Consider the following 21,381-nt stretch of genomic DNA (forward strand, 5'->3'; position numbering starts at 1 on the left):
TTTCCTTCCACTCGAGGTTTGTTTTGCCAGTTATTATCTTTTTTATTTGCTGCGTTGGATTCTTAACGCTTCCCTCATGCTCGCCCAGGCTTGTCTGGCCTGCTGGAAAGCCGGCAGCTGCCTGGGGTTACGGGTGTCACGGGTGTTACCCCACTCGTGACACTGATAACCGAGACGCTGCCGAACCATTGCGTGCGTCCCCCTGTGCGTGTCCCCAACCTCTTCCCGTGTCCCCCCGAGCGCTGCCAGCGCCGCGCAACCCCTGAGTGTCACCCCCGGTGTCACCTTCGCGCTGCCGTGGGGCTGCCGTGACCCCTCCGTGGGGCCGAACCTCCCACGGATGTGCGGGGCCAGAGGTGTCCGAGCCCCTCCGGGTTCCCTAAAACCCCCAAAGCGAAGCGAAAGCTGGGTGGGGACAGCCCGTGGGTCGCGATGTCCCCGCGCCCTAATGAGGTTCTCGGCTCTCATCGCCCCACGCGTGACCTGGGTGAGACCGGAGCGGGACAAATCCCTCCACACCCCACGGGTGGCAATGTCCCCATGTCCCCACCCCCCCCCCCCCGATCCCGGCTGGAATGCCGCTCGGACGGGGGGGGGTGGCACGGGCAGGAAGGAGTTAATGATAACGGCCCTTTGTGTCACCAGTGGGGGCGGCGAGCCAGGGCTCGGCCCCGCCGCGGGGGGGTCGCGAACGCCGCCACTCTCGCTCCGTGGGCGATGCTGGCCGTGCTGGCCCCGCTGCTGGCCCCGCTGCTGGCCCCGGTAGCGGCGGCGGCGGCCACGGCGGCCCCGGCGCTCCCGCTGACCCTCGCCGTGGTCCTGCCCCGCCGCAACCTCACCTACCCGTGGGCTTGGCCGCGCGTGGGTCCCGCCGTCAGCCTGGCCGCCGCCGCCGTCAACGCCCGGCGGGACCTCCTGCCCGGTTTCACCGTGCGCTGGGTGTTCGGCGACAGCGAGGACCGCCACGGGGTCTGCTCCGAAATGGCCGCGCCGCTCGTGGCCGTGGACCTGTGGCTCGCCCACCGCCCCGCCGCCTTCCTGGGGCCGGGCTGCGTCTACTCCGCCGCTCCCGTGGCTCGCTTCACCGGGCACTGGCAGCTGCCGCTGGTCACGGCGGGGGCCGAGGCTCACGGGTTCGACGACAAGAGCGAGGAGTTCCGTCTGACCACCCGCGCCGGTCCGAGCCACCGCAAACTGGGCGAGCTGGGCGTGCGGCTGCACCGGCGCTTCAACTGGACGCGGCGGGCGCTGCTCGTGTACTCGGACGAGCCCGCGGGGGACCGGCCCTATTACTTCGCCGCCGAGGGTCTGTACGTGCAGCTGCCCACCGTGCGCAACCTCACGGTCATGGACGTGGTGTTCCGCGACGGCGGCAACTTCTCCTTCATCATCCACGAGATCAAGGCGAAGGGGCGCGGTGAGCGCGGGCACGGCCGTGGGGCGGGCGGGGATGGGCATGGGCATGGGGCGGGTGCGGCGGCGCTGGGGGGGAACGGCCCCATAGAGGAGGGCACGGCCCCATAGAGGAGGGAACGGCCCCAAAGAGGAGGGAACGGCACCATTGCGGTGGGCACGGCCCCATAGAGGAGGGCACAGCCCCATAGAGGTGTGCCCGGCCCTATATAGGAGGGAACGGCCCCATAGAGGAGTGAACGGTCCCATATAGGAGTACAGAGCCCTACACGGATGTGCGGCCCCATAGAGGAGGGAACGGCCCCATAGAGGAGTGAACGGCACCATTGGGGTGGGCACGGCCCCATACAGGAGTGCCTGGTCCTACAAGGGAGTGCCCGGCCCCACAGAGGAGTACAGAGCCCCATATAGGATTGCACGGCCCCACTGGGGTGTGCCCGGCCCCATAGAGGAGTGCCCGGCCTCATAGAGGAGTGCCCGGCCCTACAAGGAAGTGCCCAACCCCACAAGAGAATGCCCAGCCCCACGGGGGAGTGCCCGGCCCCACTGGGCAGTGCCCGGCCCCACACAGAAGTGCCCGGCCCCATGTGGGAGTGCCCGGCCCATGCAGGAGGGCACAGCCCCATAGAGGAGTGCCCAGCCCTACAAGGGAGTGCCCAGCCCCACTGGGGTGTTCTCAGCCCCATATAGGAGTGCCCGGCCCCACTGGGCAGTGCCCGGCCCCACAGCGGTGCCCGTGGCTGTGCCAGCCTTGGCACGCTGCGCTGTGCCCGGGGTGTTGTTCATGGCCATACATGGCTGCGCCCAACTTTGCAGGGGTGTTCACAACAGCCGGCCCCGGCTGTGCCCGCCTGTGCCCGCCTGTGCCCGGCCTCACGGGGGGTTTGTGGGTGTTTATGGGTGGCGCACACAGCTGGGCACAGCTGTACGGGGGCGTTGGCAGCTGTACCCAGCTGTGCCCGGCTGTGCCCGGTTTCACACGGGGATTTCGGGGTGATTCTGGCTGTGCCGAGGTTTCCGTGGGCAGACAGGGCTGTGCTGAGCTCTGCACGGGGAGTTCATGGCTGTTCATGGCTTTACATGGCTGTTCATGATTGTGCACGGCTGTACATGGCTGTTCATGGCTGTTCACGGTTGTTCATGGCTGTTCATGATTGTGCACGGTTGTACATGGCTGTACATGTCTGTACATGGTTGTTCATGGCTGTTCACGGTTGTTCATGGCTGTTCATGGTTTTACATGGCTGTTCACGATTGTGCATGACTGTACATGTCTGTACATGGTTGTTCATGGCTGTTCATGGTTGTGCACGGTTGTACATGGCTGTACATGTCTGTACATGGTTGTTCATGGCTATACACAGTTGTTCATGGCTATTCACGGTTGTTCATGTCTGTACATGGCTGTTCATGGTTTTACATGGCTGTTCATGGCTGTTCGTGGTTGTTCACAGTTGTTCATGCCTGTTCATGCCTGTTCATGGTTGTTCATAGCTGTTCACAGTTGTTCATGGTTGTTCACGGTTTTTCATGCCTGTACATGGCTGTTCATGGCTGCTCATGGTTGTTTAAGGTTTTTCATACCTGTACACGGCTGTTCATGGTAGCACACGGCTGTCCATGGCTGTACATGGTTGTTCACAGTTGTTCATGGCTGTTCATGGGGGTTTTTTATGGTTGTTCATGCTTGTTCACAGCTGTTCGTGGTTGTACACGGTTGTTCATGGCAGCACACGGTTGTTCGTGGTTGTTCATGCCTGTTCATGTTTGTTCATGGCTGCTCATGCCTGTACATGGTTGTTCATGGCTATACACAGTTGTTCATGGCTGTTCATGGTTGTTCACAGTTGTTCATGGTAACACACTGTTGTTCATGCCTGTTCATGCCTGTTCACAGTTGTTCATGGTTGTTCACGCCTGTACATGGTTGTTCATGGCTGTCCATGATTCTTCATGCCTGTACATGGCTGTTCATGGCTGTTCATGGTTGTTCCCGGTTGTTCATGCCTGAACACAGTTGTTCATGGCTGTTCACAGTTGTTCATGATTGTTCCCGGTTGTTCATGCCTGAACGTGGTAGTCCATGGCTGTTCATGCCTGTACATGCTTGTTCATGGCTCTTCATGGTTGCTCACAGTTGTTCATGCCTGTACATGGTTGTCCATGATTGTTCATGGCTGTTCACGGTTTTTCATGGCTGTTCCTGGTTGTTCGTGCCTGTACGTGGTTTTTCATGGCTGTTCATGGTTGTTCCCAGTTGTTCATGGCTGTTCATGGCTGTCCATGGCTGTTCATGGTCTTTTTATGGTTTTTTTTATGGTTTTTCATGCTTGTCCATAGTTGTTTGAGGTTTTTCATGCCTGTACACAGCTGTTCATGGCTGTTCATGCCTGTACGTGGTTTTTCATGGTTGTACACAGCCGTTCACGGCCGTTCATGGCTGTTCGTGGCTGTTCATGGTTTTTCATGGCTGCACACGGTTGTTCACAGTTGTCCACGGTTTTTCATGCCTGTCCATGGCTGTTCATGCCTGTTCATGGTTGTTCATGGCTGTACATGGTAGTCCGTGGCTGTTCATGTTTTTTTCATGGTTTTTTATGGTTTTTCACGGCTGCCCACGCCTGCCCACAGCCCCCCCCCTCAGCCATCCCCCCATCCCCCCATCTCCCACCCCCCAACACCGCCCCTGCCCCACCCCGGACCCCTCCCCACCCACCCCGGTGTCCCCCCAAATCTCCGGGCGTTGTCACCAACCCCGAGGGGCACCGGGAACCCCAGGGAGGTACCGGGAGCCCCGGGTTTCACCGGGAGGCACCGGGAACACCGAGGGGCACCGGGAACACCGAGGGGCACCGGAAGCCCCGGGATCCGGGCTCGGTCCCGCGGGTGAATTTCGGCTCCCCCCTCCCCCGGGGCGGGCACGGCCGGAGGGGCCCCCGGGGTCACGGAGCCGCCGGGAATCCGTCAGGGCCGCGGCGAGGAGGAAACGGAGTCGGGAAAACAGGAAACGGCACCGGGGCTGCGCCCGGGACAGCGCCGGGCAGGGCGGGGGGCGGGACCCCCGCACCGGGGACCCCCGGGATTTGGGTGGGGGTCTCGGGGCTGTGTCACACAGTAATGGGAGACCCCCAAGAGTGGGGCTGGGGTCTCCAGGGGTCTCCCAGGGGGTCTCGGGGCTGTGTCCCCCAATAACCCGGGACCCTGGGATTGGGTTGGGGGTCTCGGGGCTGCGTCACGCAGCAATCAGGGACCCCCAGGATGTGGGGCTGGGGTCTCAGGGCTGTGTCCCCCAATGACCTGGAACTCCATGATTTGGGTGGGGGTCTCGGGGTTTTCCCCCCTCCAAGAGCTCTGTCACCTCATAACCTGGGATCCCCCAAGGATTTGGGTGGGGGGTCTCGGGGCTGTGTCCCCCAATAACCCGGGACCCCCATGATTTGGGCAGGGGTCTCGGGGCTGTATTTGGGTGGGGGTCTCAGTGCTGCGTCCCCCTCCCCACAGTGGTGTACCTGCGCTGCTCCCTGTCACGCTGTGGGCGCTGCTGCTGCAGGCGGGGCTGTGTCCCCCAATAACCCGCGACCCCCCGGATTTGGGTGGGGGTCTCGGGGCTGTGTCCTCCAATAACCCGGGACCCCCAGGATTTGGGGCAGGGGTCTCAGGGCTGTCTTTGGGCCGGGGTCTCGGGGCTGTGTCCCTCAATAACCCACGACCCCCTGGATTTGGGTGGGGGTCTCGGGGCTGTGTCCCCCAATAACCCGCGACCCCCTGGATTTGGGTGGGGGTCTCGGGGCTGTGTCCCCCAATAACCCGGGACCCCCAGGATTTGGGGCAGGGGTCTCGGGGCTGTATTTGGGTGGGGGTCTCGGGGCTGTGTCCCTCAATAACCCGGGACCCCCATGATTTGGGTGGGGGTCTCTTTGCTGTATTTGGGTGGGGGTCTCAGTGCCGTGTCCCCCCCACAGTGGTGTACCTGTGCTGCTCCCCGGACACGCTGCGGGCGCTGCTGCTGCAGGCGGAGCGCGCGGGGCTCACGGGCGGCGATTTTGCCTTTTTCTACATCGACACCTTCGGGGCGAGCCTGCAGGGCCGGGGGTACCCCGAGCCACAGCGGCCCTGGAAACGCGGGGACGCCGACGATGCCCGAGCCCGCCGAGCCTTCCAGGTGGGCACCGGGAGGGGGCACCGACAGGGACGGGTGGGCAGGGACACACTCAGGTGGGCAGGGAAATGCCCAGGTGAGCGGGGGGCACGGACAGGTGGGCATGGGGAATGCCCAGGGGGGCAGGGACACACACAGGTGGGCACAGATGGCCCCAGGTGGGCAGGGGAATGCCCAGGGGGGCAGGGACACCCCCAGGTGGGCACAGGGACACAGCCAGGGGGACAGGGAGTGCATCCAGGTGGGCACTGATGGCCTCAGGTGAGCAGGGAAATGCCCAGGAGGGCAGAGACGTGGACCGGTGAGCACGGGGGCACGGCCAGGTGGGCACAGATGGTTCCAGGTGGGCAGAGATGGCCCCAGGTGGGCAGGGGGCATGGCCAGGTGGGCAGGGAGAGGTGGGCAGGTGGATACACCCAGGTGGGCAGGAAATGCCCGGGTGGGCAGGAACACGGCCAGGTGAGCAGGGGGCGCGGCCAGGTGGGCAGAGACACACCCAGGTGGGCACGGCGGCACGCGGGGGTGAGCACGGCCCGCCCAGGTGGGCACGGGGGATGCAGCCAGGTGGGCACAGGGACATAACTAGACGGGCAGGGACACGGCCAAGTGAGCAGGGACACAGCCAGGTGGGCACAGATGGTTCCAGGTGGGCACAGGGACACAGCAAGGAGGGCATGGCAGCCCCAGGTGGGCACGGGGCCCCCCCAGGCGTGCCCAGCCCTGTCCCCGTGCCCCCCCAGGCCGTGACCATCATCACGTACGCGGAGCCGCAGAACGCCGAGTACCGACCGTTCCTGCAGAGGCTGCACCGGGAGGCCCGGGAGAGGTTCAACAGCTCCCTGCAGGACGGGCTGGTGAGAGAGGGGACAATGGGGACACTGAGGGGACACTGGGGACATTGGGGACATTGGGGGCACAGGGAGAGGTTCAACAGCTCCCTGCAGGACGGGCTGGTGAGAGAGGGGACAATGGGGACACTGAGGGGACATGGGGACATTGGGGACATTGGGGGCACAGGGAGAGGTTCAACAGCTCCCTGCAGGACGGGCTGGTGAGAGAGGGGACAATGGGGACACTGAGGGGACATGGGGACATTGGGGACATTGGGGGCACAGGGAGAGGTTCAACAGCTCCCTGCAGGACGGGCTGGTGAGAGAGGGGACAATGGGGACACTGAGGGGACATGGGGACATTGGGGACATTGGGGGCACAGGGAGAGATTCAACAGCTCCCTGCAGGAGGGGCTGGTGAGACAGGGACACTTGAGGGGACAGCGGGGACATTGGGGACACTGAGGGGACAATGGGATACTGAGGGGACAGCAGGGACACTGGGGGGACAATGGGGACAGGGAGAGAATCAACAGCTCCCTGCAGGACGAGCTGGTGAGGGACATTGGGGACATTGAGGGGACAATGGGACACCGGGGCACGGGGAGAGATTCAACAGCTCCCTGCAGGAGGGGCTGGTGAGGGACAATGGGGACACTGAGGGGACAGCGGGGACACTGAGGGGACAATGGGGGGGACAGGGACACCATGGGGACATTGGGGACAATGGGGGGACGGGGAGAGATTCAGCAGCTCCCTGCAGGATGGATTGGTGAGGGGACAGAGGGGACACTGGGGACACTGAGGGGACGCTGGGCCACCAGAGGGGGACACTGGGAGGGGACACCAGGAGGGGACACAGGGACACAGCACCGATCTGAAGCTGTCAGGGGACGCAGGATGGGTCTGGGGACGGGGACCCCCGGCTGTGCCCTGTCCCCTCGAGCTGTCACCGTGTCCCCAGATGAATTTCATGTCCAGATGAATTTCGCGTCCCCAAATGAATTAATTCCATGTCCCCAGATGAATTTCGTGTCCCCACATGAATTTCATTCCCCTAGAAGAATTTCATGTCCCCAGATGAATTCCGTGTCCCCAGATGAGTTAGTTTCACGTCCCCACATGAATTTCACATCCCCACATAAATTAATTTCGTGTCCCCACATGAATTTCGTGTCCCCAGAAGAATTTCATGTCCAGATGAATTAATTTGGTGTCCCCAGATGAATTTCGTGTTCAGATGAATTTCGTGTCCCCAGATTAATTTGGTGTCCCCAGATGAATTTTACATCCCCACATGAATTTCCTGTCCCCAGATGAATTCTGTGTCCCCAGATGAATTCATGAATTCCCTGTCCCCAGATGAATTTCACATCCCCAGATGAATTAATTTCGTGTCCCCACATGAATTTCATGTCCCCAGAAGAATTTCATGTCCAGATGAATTTGGTGTCCCCACATGAATTTCATGTCCCCACATGAATTTCCTGTCCCCAGATGAATTCATGAGTTCCCTGTCCCCAGATGAATTAATTAATTTGGTGTCCCCAGATGAATTGATGAATTCATGAATTCCGTGTCCCCAGATGAATTCATTAATTCCCTGTCCCCAGATGAATTCTGTGTCCCCAAATTAATTCCATGTCCCCAGCTGAATTCATTAATTCCCTGTCCCCAGATGAATTCCATGTCCCCAGATGAATTCCCTGTCCCCAGCTGAATTCACGAGTTCCCTGTCCCCAGCTGAATTCATTAATTCCCTGTCCCCAGATGAATGTCATCGCCGCCGCGTTCCATGACGCGGTGCTGCTCTGGGCCCAGGCGCTCAACGAGACCCTGGAGCGCGGCGGCTCCGTCAGCGACGCCTCGGCCGTCACCCGCCAGATGTGGAACCGAACCTTCTACGGTGAGACCCCAACTGGACCCTCCCGAACCTTCCTGAACCTTCCCGAACCTTCCTGAACCCATCTGGAGCCCCCCGAACCTTCCCGAACCTTCCCGAACCTTCCTGAACCTTCCTGAACCCATCTGGAGCCCCCCGGACCTTCCCGAACCTTCCTGAACCTTCCTGAACCCATTTGGAGCCCCCCGGACCTTCCCGAACCTTCCCGAACCTTCCTGAACCTTCCTGAACCCATCCGAACCCTCCCGAACCCACCCGGACCTTCCCGAACCCCTCCGAACCCCTCCGAACCCATCTGGACCCTCCCGAACCTTCCCGAACCTTCCTGAACCCATCCGAACCCATCTGGACCCACCCGGACCTTCCTGAACCTTCCTCGACCCTCCCGGCCCCACCCGGCCATTCCCGGACCCTCCTGAACCTTCCCGAACCTTCCCGGACCCTCCCGAACCCAACCCGGACCCTCCCGGACCTTCCCGGAACCTCCCGAACCTTCCCGAACCTTCTTGAACCCATCCGAACCCATCCGGACCCGCCCGGACCTTCCCGAACCTTCCCCGACCCTCCCGGTCCCACCCGGCCATTCCCGGACCTTCCTGATCCCTCCCGAACCTTCCAAGACCCTCCGGAACCTTCCCGAACCTTCCGGACCCTCCCGAACCCAACCCGGACCCTCCCGAACCTTCCCGAATCCATCGGGACCCTCCCGGACCCTCCCCGGACCCCTCCCCATCCTGTCCTTGTCCCCAGCCCTGTCCCCTCCCAGGACAGAGATTTTGGGGGACCGGGACCCCCCCAGCCCCATTTCCAGGTGAGATTTTGGGGACCAGACCCCCCCTTTGAGGCCCCCCACGCCCCCTCCCCAGGTGTCACCCCCCAGCCCCACACACAGGTGAGATTTTGGGGCTCAGACCCCCGTTTTGAGCCCCCCCAATCCCCCCACGCCTCCTCCCCAGGTGTCAGCCCCCAACCCCACTCCCAGGTGAGATTTTGGGGACCAAACCCCCCCTTTGAGGCCCCCCATGCCCCCTCCCCAGGTGTCACCCCCCCAGCCCCACTCCCAGGTGAGATTTTGGGGATTTTGGGGCTCAGAGCCCCCATTTAAAGCCCCCCCCACGCCCCCTCCCCAGGTGTCACCCCCCATCCCCATTCCCAGGGTGATATTTCGGGGCTCAGACCCCCCCCTTTTGAGCCCCCCACGCCCCCTCCCCAGGCGTCACCGGCTTCCTGAAGATCGACGAGCAGGGCGACCGCGAGAGCGACTACTCCCTGTGGGACATGGACCCCGAGCTGGGCGAGTTCCAGGTGAGCCCCCAGACCCACGGGGGGCGTCCCGACCCGGGGATGGGTCTGGGGGCTCCCCCGCACCCACTCCCCACCCCCCGCACCCCGCAGATCGTGGCCACCTACAACGGCACCACCAAGGAGATCCAGATGGTCCCGGGCAGGGATTTCCACTGGCCGGGCAGCTCGGTGCCCCCCGATGTCCCTCCCTGCGGCTTCGACGGCACCGACCCGCGCTGCCGCAAAGGTGAGGGGGGGTCCCAGCCCCGAGACCCCCGCCCGACCCCCGAATCGGGTCCTGATTGTCCCCTCCTGTCCCCGCAGCCTCGCTGTCCACGCTGGAGGTGCTGTCGCTGGTGGTGAGCCTGATGCTCATGGCCATCACCGTCACCTCCTTCTTCATCTGCAGGTTTGGGGGGCTCTGGGGGGTCCCGGGGGGTTTGGGGGTGTGGGGAGGGGTCTCACGGAGCCCCCGATCGGGTGCAGGAAGCTGCAGCTGGAGAAGGAGCTGGCGGCGGAGCTGTGGAGGGTGCGCTGGGAGGATCTGCAGATGAGCAGCCTGGAGAAACACCTGCGGAGCGCGGGCAGCAGGATGACGCTGTCGCTGGTGGGGAACGGGAACGGGGAAAACCGGGGGGAACGGGACCGGGGAAACCGGGGGAAACGGGAGGGAACCGGGGCAGCAAACTGACGCTGTCACTGGTGGGGAACCGGGGAAACCGGGGGAAACGGGAGGGAACCGGGGCAGCAAACTGACGCTGTCACCGGTGGGGAACGGGACCGGGGTAAGAACGGGGACCGGGGTCACCTCACAGCCCCACAGCTCAGGGACCGGGGGCTTTGGGGACCGGGGGCTTTGGGGATCGGGGGTTTTGGGGACCGAGGGTTTTGGGGACCGGGGGCTTTGGGGATCGGGGGTTTTGGGGACCGAGGGTTTTGGGGACCGGGGGTTTTGGGGACCGGGGGTTTTGGGGTCGAGGCCCCCCCAGCCCCTCCGGGGGTCTCTCTGGGCGGTTCGGTGTCGGTTCCCGTTCTCACCCCGCACCCGCCCCGGGCACAGCGAGGCTCCAACTACGGCTCGCTGCTCACGGCCGAGGGGCAGCTCCAGGTGTACGCCAAGACCGCCTACTACAAGGTGAGGGGTGGGGACAGCACCGGGACCCCTCCCAGTGTCCCCACCGTGTCCCCACCGTGTCCCCACCGTGTCACCACCCCCGGTGTCCCCGCAGGGTAACCTGGTGGCCGTCAAGCACGTGAACCGCAAACGCATCGAGCTGACCCGCAAGGTGCTGTTCGAGCTCAAACACGTACGTGAAAACCGGGGAGGGACACCGGGGATGGCACCGGGGGGTGACACCGGGGAATGACACCGGAGGGTGGCACCGGGGAGCGGCACCGGGCACCGGGGGTGACACCGGGGAATGACACCGGAGGGTGGCACCGGGGAGCGGCACCGGGCACCGGGGGTGACACCGGGGAATGACACCGGAGGGTGGCACCGGGGAGCGGCACCGGGCACCGGGGGTTACACCGGGATGTGACGCCGGGCACGGGGTGGGTGGGACACACATCGGGACCGCCCCGCCCAGCCGTGCCCGGTGTCCCCGGTAGATGCGGGACGTGCAGAACGAGCACCTGACGCGGTTCATCGGCGCCTGCACCGACCCGCCCAACATCTGCATCCTGACCGAGTACTGCCCGCGGGGCAGCCTGCAGGTACTGGGACAGCACCGGGATGCACCGGGAACGGCACCGGGGATGCACCGGGACCGGGAGGGCACCAGGATGGGACCGGGACAGGACTGGGATGGGATTGGGAGCCTCCCGGGCTGCTCTGCGACCGGGAGGGCACCGGGAGCTTCCGGGGATGCTCCAGGACCGGCACCGGGAGCCTCTGGGGCTGTGACGGGACCGGGATGGGACCGGGAGTCTCTGGCCAGCATCAGGACCGGGAGAGCACCGGGATCCCGGTCCCGATCCCTCCCCTCACCCCCCATCCCGTCCCCAGGACATCCTGGAGAACGAGAGCATCACCCTGGACTGGATGTTCCGCTACTCCCTCACCAACGACATCGTCAAGGTACCGGGGATGGTCCCTGGGGTCCCATCCCACAGAATCCCCCGTCCCATAGAAATCCCCCACCCCAAAGGGGTCCCCATCCCATGGGCATCCCCCATCCCATAGAAATCCCCCCATCCCACAAGGATCCCCCGTCCCATAGGAATCCCATATCCCACAGGAATGGGATTTCTATGGGATGGGGGATCCCCCGTGCCACAGGAATCCCCGTCCCATAGGAATCCCCCATCCCATAGGAATCCCCCACCCCACAGCAATCCCCATCCCATGGGCATCCCCCACCCCACAGAATCCCCCATCCCATAGGAATCCCCCATTCCACTGGGATCCCCCACCCCACAGGTGCCCCCCCATCCCGTAGGAATTTCCCATTCCACAGAGGTCCCAATGCCACAGAAATCCCCCATTCCATAGAAATCTCACATCCCACAGAGGTCCCCATCCCATAGGAATCCCCCATCCCACAGGAATCCTTGATCCCATGGGAATCCCCCATCCCACAGGGATCCCATATCCCACAGATCTCCCTCCCCACCCCAAAGGTCTCCTCCACCCCATAAGAATCCCCATCCCATAGAAATCCCCCATCCCATAGAAATCCCCCACCCCACAGGAACCCCCATCTCACAGGGATCCCATATCCCACAGATCTCCCCCGTCCCATAGAAATCCCCCACCCCAAAGGGCATCCCCCATCCCACAGCAATCCAGAAATCCCCCACCCCAAAGGGGTCCCCATCCCATAGAAATCCCCCATCCCATAGGAATCCTCTGACCTACAGGAATCCCCTACCCCCATGAGAATCTCCTATCCCACAGGTATCCCCATCCCATAAAATCCCCCATCCCACAGGGGTCCCCATCCCACAAAATCCCCCATCCCAAAAGGGTCCCCATCCCATAGAATCCCCCATCCTACAGGGGTCCCCATCCCATAGAAATCCCCCATCCCACAGGTATCCCCATCCCATAGAAATCCCCCATCCCAAAAGGGTCCCCATCCCATAGAAATCCCCCATCCCAAAAGGGTCCCCATCCCATAGAATCCCCCATCCTACAGGGGTCCCCATCCCATAGAATCCCCCATCCCAAAAGGGTCCCCATCCCATAGAAATCCCCCATCCCAAAAGGGTCCCCATCCCATAGAATCCCCCATCCTACAGGGGTCCCCATCCCATAGAATCCCCCATCCCAAAAGGGTCCCCATCCCATAGAATCCCCCATCCCACAGGTATCTCTATCCCATAGAATCCCCCATCCTACAGGGGTCCCCATCCCATAGAATCCCCCATCCTACAGGGGTCCCCATCCCATAGAAATCCCCCATCCCAAAAGGGTCCCCATCCCATAGAATCCCCCATCCTACAGGGGTCCCCATCCCATAGAATCCCCCATCCCAAAAGGGTCCCCATCCCATAGAATCCCCCATCCCAAAAGGGTCCCCATCCCATAGAAATCCCCCATCCCAAAAGGGTCCCCATCCCATAGAAATCCCCCATCCCAAAAGGGTCCCCATCCCATAGAATCCCCCATCCCACAGGTATCTCTATCCCATAGAATCCCCCATCCTACAGGGGTCCCCATCCCATAGAAGACCCACATCCCATAGAAACCCCACATCTCCCCCCACCCCACATCTCCCCCTACCCCACATCTCTCCCCCGACGTCCCCGTGCCCTTTTAGGGGATGCAGTTCCTGCACAGCGGCGTCATCGTGTCCCACGGCAACCTCAAGTCCTCCAACTGCGTGGTGGACTCGCGCTTCGTGCTCAAGATCACCGACTACGGCCTGGAGAGCTTCCGCGCGTGCCCCGACGGCGACGGCGACGCCCACGCGCTCTTCGCCAGTGAGGCCCCGACCCGTCCCCCCCAAAAAACGTCCCCGAGGTGTCCCCAGAGTGTCCCTGACGGGGTCCCCGTGCCGCAGAGAAGCTGTGGACGGCGCCGGAGCTGCTGCGCATGGAGGAGCCGCCGGCGCGGGGCACGCAGAAGGGCGACGTCTACAGCTTCGGCATCATCCTGCAGGAGATCGCGCTGCGCTGCGGCGTCTTCTACGTGGAGGGCGTGGAGCTCAGCCCCAAAGGTCAGCGGGGACAATCAGGGGACACTGTGGGGACACTCAGGGGGGTGGCCGGAGAGGATGGTGGGGTCTGGAGGTGTTTGTGGGTGGTTGGAAGTGTTGATCTATTCTTGGAGGTGTTCGTGGGTGGTTGGAAGTGTTGGTGGGCTCTTGGGTGATCCATCGATCCATTCTTGGATGATCAGTTGATCCATTCTTGGGTGGTCCATTGATCCGTTCTTGGATGTGTTCGTGGGTGGTTCGAACCATTGATGGCTCTTGGACAATCCATTGATCCATTCTTGGACGTGTTGGAACCATTGATGGGCTCTTGGATGATTCCATTGTTCCATTCTTGGATGTGTTCATGGGTTCTTGGATGACCCATTGATCCATTCTTGGATGATCCATTGATCCATTCTTGGATGTGTTCATGGGTTCTTGGATGTTTTGATGGGTTCTTGGAACCATTGATGCGTTCTTGGATCATCCATTGATCCATTCTTGGATGTTTTGATGGGTTCTTGGATGATCCATTGATCCATTCTTGGATGATCAGTTGATCCATTTTTGGGTGGTCCATTGATCCGTTCTTGGATGTGTTCATGGGTGCTTGGAACCGTTGATGGCTCTTGGACAATCCATTGATCCATTCTTGGATGTGTTCTTCATATGTTGGAACCATGGATGGGTTCTTGGATGATCCATTGATCCATTGATGGGTTCTTGGGTGATCCATTGATGGGTTGGAACCATTGACAGGTTCTTAGATGATCCATTGATCTGTTCTTGGATGTTTTGATGGGTTTTTGGATGATCTATTGATCCATTCTTGGATGTGTTCATGGGTGGTTCGAACCATTGATGGCTCTTGGACAATCCATTGATCCATTCTTGGATGTGTTGGAACCATTGATGGGCTCTTGGATGATTCCATTGTTCCGTTCTTGGATGTTTTGATGGGTTCTCGGATGTTTTGATGGGTTCTTGGATGATCCATTGATGGGTTGGAACCATCGATAGGTTCTTAGATGATCCATTGATCTGTTCTTGGATGATCCATTGATCCATTCTTGGATGTTTTGATGGTTTTTTGGAAGATCTATTGATCCAATCTTGGATGTGTTCATGGGTGGTTGGAACCATTGATGGGTTCTTGGAGCTGGTGATGAGTTACTGGACTGGCCAATGGGTTCTTGGACCCATGGATGGGTTCTTGGACCTTCTGATGACTTCCTGGACTGGCCAATAGGATTTTGCACCCTCAGAAGGGTTTCTGGACCCACAGATGGGTTCCTGGACCTGCTGATGAGTAACTGGACTGGCCAATGGGTTCTTGGACCCATGAATGGGTTCTTGGACTTTCTCATGAGTTACTGGATTGGCCAATGGGTTCCTGGACCCTCAGATGGGTTCCTGGACCCCCGTTTGGGTTCCTGGACTCTCAGATGGGTTCCTGGACCCCCGTTTGGGTTCCTGGACCCTCTGTTGAGCCCCGGTGGGTGACGGGTCCCCGTCCCCTCAGAGATCATCGAGCGGGTGAAGAGCGGCGAGCGGCCGAGCTTCCGGCCCTCGGCCAACGTGGGGTGCCACCTGGAGGAGCTGGGGCAGCTGATGCAGCACTGCTGGGCCGAGGACGTCCTGGAGCGCCCCGACTTCAACCAGATCCGCGTCCAGCTCCGCAAGTTCAACAGGTGCCACCGGGGACCCCCAGAAAGGGTCCCCAGATGAGGGGTGACATCCAGAGAAGGTCCCTGAGTTGGTGGTGACCCCAAGGAGCGGTGCCCAAATGAGAAGTGACACCCAAAGAGGGTTCCTGGGTGGGTGGTGACCCCCAAAAAGGGTTCCTGGGTAGGTGGTGACACCAAGGAAGGGTCCCCAGCAGAGGAGTGACATCCAGGGGGATGGTCACCAGAGAAGGTCCTTGAGTGGGTAGTGACCATCAGAAAGGGTCCTCAGAGGAGGGGTGACATCCGGAGAAGGTCCCTGGGTGAGGAGTGACCCCCAAAAAGGGTTCCTGGGTGGGTGGTGACCCCAAAGAAGGGTCCCCAAATGAGGGGTGACATCCAGAGAGGATCTTGGGGTGGGAGGTGACCCCCAAAAGAGTCCCCAGGTGTGAGGTGACCCCCAAAAAGAGTCCCTAGGTGGAAGGTGACCCCCAAAAAGGGTCTGTGAGTGGGAGATGACCTCCAAAAAGGATTCATGGGCAGGAGATGACCCCAAGAAAGAGTCCCCGGGTTGGAGGTGACCCCCAAAAAGATTCCATGGGTGGGAGATGACCCCCAAAAAGAGTCCATGGGTGGGAGATGACTCCCAGAAAGGGTCCCAAGTGGGAGATGACCCCCAAAAAAGAGTCTGTGGGTGGGAGGTGACCTCCTAAAATGGTCTGTGGGTGGGAGGTGACCTCAAAAAGAGTCCCCCGGTGGGAGTTGACCCCTGAAAAGGTTCCCCAGGTGGAAAGCGACCCCCAGAAGCATCCATGGGCAGGAGGTGACCCCCAAAAAGAGTCCATGGGGTGGGAGATGACCCCCAAAACGGGTCTGTGGTTGGGAGGTGACCCCCAAAAGGAGTATCCATGTGGGAGGTGACCCTCAAAAAGGGTCTGTGGTTGGGAGATGACCTCCAAAAAGAAGCCCCAGGTGTGAGGTGACCTCCAAAAAGGGTCCCCAGGTGTGAGGTGACCCCTGAAAAGTGGCCATGAGTGGCAGGTGACCCCCAAAAAGGGTCCATGGGTGGGAGATGACCCCCAGAAAGGTCCCCATGTGCGAGCTGACCCCCTCCCCACAGGGAGAGCAGCACCAACATCCTGGACAACCTGCTGTCCCGCATGGAGCAGTACGCCAACAACCTGGAGGAGCTGGTGGAGGAGCGCACCCAGGCCTACCTGGAGGAGAAGCGCAAGGCCGAGGCCCTGCTCTACCAGATCCTGCCCCAGTGAGCTCCGGGGGGCTCTGGGGGGCTCTGGGGGTCCCGGGGGGCTCTGGGGGCGGTGCCCGCCCTGACCCAGCCCCGCTGTCCCCAGCTCGGTGGCGGAGCAGCTCAAGAGGGGCGAGACGGTGCAGGCGGAGGCGTTCGACAGCGTCACCATCTACTTCAGCGACATCGTGGGCTTCACGGCGCTCTCGGCGCAGAGCACGCCCATGCAGGTGGTGACGCTGCTCAACGACCTCTACACCTGCTTCGATGCCATCATCGACAACTTCGATGTCTACAAGGTGAGGGGGACACCAGGGGAACACCTTGGGGACACCTCGGGGACGCCTTCAGGACATTTAGGGACATTTGGGGATAGGTAGGGGCACACAGGGATGTGTTGGACATGCTCTACACCTGCTTTGATGCTATCATCGACAACTTCGATGTCTACAAGGTGAGGGGACACCTTGGGGACACCTCGGGGACACCTCGGGGACGCCTTCAGGACATTTAGGGACATTTGGGGATAGGTAGGGGCACACAGGGATGTGTTGGACATGCTCTACACCTGCTTTGATGCCATCATCGACAACTTCGATGTCTACAAGGTGAGGGGACACCTTGGGGACACCTTTGGGACATTTAGGGACAGGTGGGGGACACCTGGGATGTGTTGGACGTGGTCAACGACCTCTACACCTGCTCATTGACAACTTTGATGTCTACAAGGTGGGTGGGACACCTTGGGGACATTTAGGGACAGGTAGGGACATCCTCAACATGCTCAACACGCTCAACATTGGATGTGCTCAATGACTTCAACGCCATCATCGACAACTTCTATGTCTACAAGGTGAGGGGACACCTTGGGGACACCTTGGGGACATTTAGGGACAGGTAAAGACATGCAGGGATGTGCTGGACAGGGTCAACAACCTCTACACCTGCTTTGATGCCATCATCGACAACTTCAATGTCTACAAGGTGAGGGGGACGCCTGGAGGACACCTTGGGGACATTTGGGGACACCTTGGGGACATTTAGGGACGTGTTGGACATTCTCAATGACTTTGACGCCATCATTGACAACTTTGATGTCTACGAGGTGAGGGGGACACCTTGGGGACATTTAGGGACAGGTAGGGACCCACAGGGATGTGTTGGACATGGTCAATGACCTCTACACCAACTTTGACGCCATCATGGACAACTTTGATGTCTACAAGGTGAGTGGGACAGCTGGGGACATTTGGGGACATTCAGGGACAGGTAGGGACATCCTCAACACGCTCAACATGCTCAACGTTGGACGTGCTCGATGACTTCGACGCCATCATCGACAACTTTGATGTCTACATGGTGAGGGGACACCTTGGGGACACCTTGGGGACATTTAGGGACAGGTAAAGACATGCAGGGATGTGTTGGACATGCTCAATGACCTCTACACCTGCTTTGACGCCATCATCGACAACTTCGATGTCCATAAGGTGAGGGGGACACCTTGGGGACACCTTGGGGACATTTAGGGACAGGTGGGGAAACACTCAACACGCCCAACATGCAGAATTCCCGGGGCTGGTCCCTCCCTTCCTGGGGCCGTTCCCTGAGGAATTCCAGGGCCGTTCCCTGAGGAATTCCTGGAATTCCCGTTGTTCTGCAGGGCCGTTCCCTGAGGAATTCCCGGGGCCGTTCCCGCCAAATTCCTGGGGCTCCCGGGGCCGTTCCGTGTGGAATTCCCGGGATTCACGTTGCCTGTCCCGTTGTCCCGCGGGGCCGTTCCCCACGGAATTCCCGGGGCCGGTCCCTGTGGAATTCCAGGGCTGTTCCCTGAGGAATTCCCGGGACTGGTCTTTCCTATCCCGGGGTCGCTCCGTGCGGAATTCCTGGGGCCGTTCCCTATGGAACTCCCGGTACTCCCGTTATTCCCGGTGCCGTCCCGCGCAGGTGGAGACCATCGGCGACGCGTACATGGTGGTGTCGGGGCTGCCGGTGCGCAACGGGAAGCTGCACGCGCGGGAGGTGGCGCGGATGGCGCTGGCGCTGCTGGAGGCCGTGCGCTCGTTCCGCATCCGCCACCGGCCCCGGGAGCGGCTGGAGCTGCGCATCGGCATCCACACCGGTGGGAACGACGGGAAAAACGGGAATGGGAACGGGATTGGGAATGAGGATGGGAATGGGAAATGGGATTGGGAATGGGGACATGGGGATGGAGCTCGTTCCGCATCCGCCACCGGCCCCGGGAGCGGCTGGAGCTGCGCATCGGCATCCACACCGGTGGGAACAACGGGAACAATGGGAACAACGGGAAAAACGGGGATTGGGAATGGGAAATGGGGATGGAGCTGCGCATCGGCATCCACACCGGTGGGAAAAACGGGAAAAACGGGAATGGGAACGGGAAAAATGGGATCGGGAATGGGAAACGGGAATGGGAACGGGGAACGGGCATCGGCTTCCGCCACCGGCCCCGGGAGCGCCTGGAGCTGCGCATTGGTATCCACACCGGTGGGAACAACGGGAAAAATGGGAAATATGGGGGGAATGGGAATGGGATTGGGAACGAGGATGGGAAATGGGATTGGGAATGGGGAAATGGGGATGGGAATGGGGATGGAGCTCCTTCCACATCCGCCGCCAGCCCCGGGAGCGGCTGGAGCTGCGCATCGGCATCCACACCGGTGGGGATGGACGGGAAAAATGGGAAAAACAGGAATGGGAATGGGAATGAGGATGGGAATGGGAAATGGGAATGGGAAACGGGGAATGGGGAATCGGCATCCGCCACCGGCCCCAGGAGCGCCTGGAGCTGCGCATCGGCATCCACACGGGTGGGGATGGGAATGGGAATGGGAATGGGATTGGGGAAATGGGAATGGGAACGGGAAATGGGGATGGGAATGGAAATGGGAAATGATGGGAAATGGCAATAGAAACGGGAACGGGCATCAGCATCCACACTGGTGGGGAACAATGGGAAAAACGGGAATGGGAATGGGATGGGAAATGGGGAATGGGAAATGGGGATGGGAAATGGGAACGGGCATTGGCATCCAAACCGGTGGGAACAGGAACGGGGATGGGGGAATGGGGAACGGGAATGGGAATGGAGATGGGAATCCACACTGGTGGGAACGGGAATGGGGAAATGGGAACGGGGATGGGGATGGGGAACCGGAATGGGATTGGAAATGAGAATGGGATTAGGAATGGGAACAGGGAATGGGAATGGGAACAGAGATGGGGAATGGGGAAATGGGGACGGGAATGGCACCTCAGCGGTGACACCCGGGTGTCCCCAGGCCCGGTGTGCGCGGGCGTGGTGGGGCTGAAGATGCCGCGGTACTGCCTGTTCGGGGACACCGTGAACACCGCGGCACGCATGGAGTCCAACGGGGAGGGTGAGCAGCTGGGGACACCTGGGGACATTGGGGACACCTGGGGACACCACGGGGACACCTGGGGACATTGGGGACACCTGGGGACAATCTGGGGATACCTGGGGACATCCTGAACATGGCGTCACGCATGGAGTCCAACGGGGAGGGTGAGTGGGGCAGGGACACTTTGGGGACACTGTGGGGACACCTTGGGGACACCCAGGGGACATTTGGGACACTGTGAGACACCCTGGGGACACCCTGGAGACACCTTGGGGACACCATGGGGACACCTTGGGGACAGCCTGGGGACACTTTGGGGACACCCTGGGGACATCTTTGGGGACATCTTGGGGACACCTTGGGGACAGTGATGGTGCCACCGCCCCAGCCCTGAAGATCCACATCTCGGGGGTCACCAAGGCCGTGCTGGAGGAGTTCGGCGGCTTCGAGCTGGAGCTCAGGGGGGACGTGGAGATGAAGGTGAGGCCTGAACCCCAAAACTGCCCCAAAACTGCCCTGAGACCCCAAAACTACCCCAGACTGCCCCAGTACCCCCCCCAGAACTGCCCCAACCCCCCAGAACTGCCCTGATAACCCCAAAACTTCCCTGAGACCCCAGAACTGCCCTGATGCCCCCTAAACTGCCCTGAAACCCCCCTAAAACTGCCCTGAACCCCCCAAAACTGCCCTGAACCCCCCAAAACCGCCCCAAACCCTGGGGTCTCCCCCAGTTTCACCCCCCCTCACCCCAAACCCGGGGTCCCCCAAATCCCCTCAATCTTCCCCAAACCCCCCCCTGCACCCCAAAACCCAAATCCTCCCCAAACCCCGGGGTCCCCTCAATCTCCCCCAAACCCCCCCAATCTCCAGGGGCCCCCAAATCCCAAATACCCATCACTCACCCCAAACCCCGGGGTCCCCCAAAACTCCGGGGTGCCCCCAATCCCTCCCAAACCCCCAAACCCGGGATATCCCCAAATCCCAGCGTATCCCCAATCTCCCTCCCCCAAATGCTGGGGTTCTCCCAAACCCAGGGGTCCCCCCAAACTCGGGGTTCCCCCCAATTCCCCCCAGGGCAAGGGCAAGCTCAGGACCTACTGGCTGCTGGGGGAGCGCGGGGGGAGCAGCACGCGGGGGTGACCCCGAAATCTGCACCCCGAAATCTGCACCCCGAAATCTGCACCCCAAAACCTGCACCGGGACCAGCAACGGGGGCTGGGGTCACCCCAAAATCCCTGCACCCCAAAATCTGCACCGGCACCACAGAACGGGGGCTTGGGGCACCCCAAAACCTGCACCCCGAAACCTGCACCCCGAAACCTGCACCGGGATCAGCAACGGGGGCTGGGGTCAC

The 21,381-nt window shown here is 61.1% G+C and overlaps 1 protein-coding gene across 1 annotated transcript; it reads left to right on the forward strand.

Moving 5' to 3' along the window:
* Window positions 1–432: 432 nt before the first annotated feature.
* On the forward strand, window positions 433–21,167 carry NPR1 (natriuretic peptide receptor 1). Its single transcript, XM_054293608.1, has 21 exons — window positions 433–1,417; window positions 5,376–5,575; window positions 6,313–6,426; window positions 8,173–8,308; window positions 9,519–9,610; window positions 9,701–9,836; window positions 9,914–9,998; window positions 10,076–10,196; window positions 10,650–10,724; window positions 10,819–10,896; window positions 11,201–11,305; window positions 11,598–11,669; window positions 13,354–13,516; window positions 13,597–13,752; window positions 15,254–15,422; window positions 16,516–16,662; window positions 16,751–16,943; window positions 18,592–18,766; window positions 19,947–20,045; window positions 20,416–20,507; window positions 21,102–21,167. The coding sequence occupies exons 1-21, from the start codon at window positions 433–435 to the stop codon at window positions 21,165–21,167; spliced, it is 3,459 nt and encodes a 1,152-aa protein (XP_054149583.1).
* The last annotated feature ends 214 nt before the right edge of the window (window positions 21,168–21,381 follow it).

Source organism: Melozone crissalis, unplaced genomic scaffold (genome assembly GCF_028551555.1).
Source record: "Melozone crissalis strain CALT ecotype California unplaced genomic scaffold, PUWL_Pcris_2 ptg000161l_1, whole genome shotgun sequence".
Classification (NCBI taxonomy): Eukaryota; Metazoa; Chordata; class Aves; order Passeriformes; family Passerellidae; genus Melozone; species Melozone crissalis.

Excerpts from the sequence above, each read along its gene's own strand:
- NPR1 (XM_054293608.1), top strand. The coding sequence starts at position 433 with ATGTCCCCGCGCCCTAATGAGGTTCTCGGCTCTCATCGCCCCACGCGT. Across the intron at positions 8,309-9,518 it reads GTGGAACCGAACCTTCTACG|GCGTCACCGGCTTCCTGAAG; the intron begins GTGAGACCCCAA and ends CCCCCTCCCCAG. Across the intron at positions 11,306-11,597 it reads GCCCGCGGGGCAGCCTGCAG|GACATCCTGGAGAACGAGAG; the intron begins GTACTGGGACAG and ends TCCCGTCCCCAG.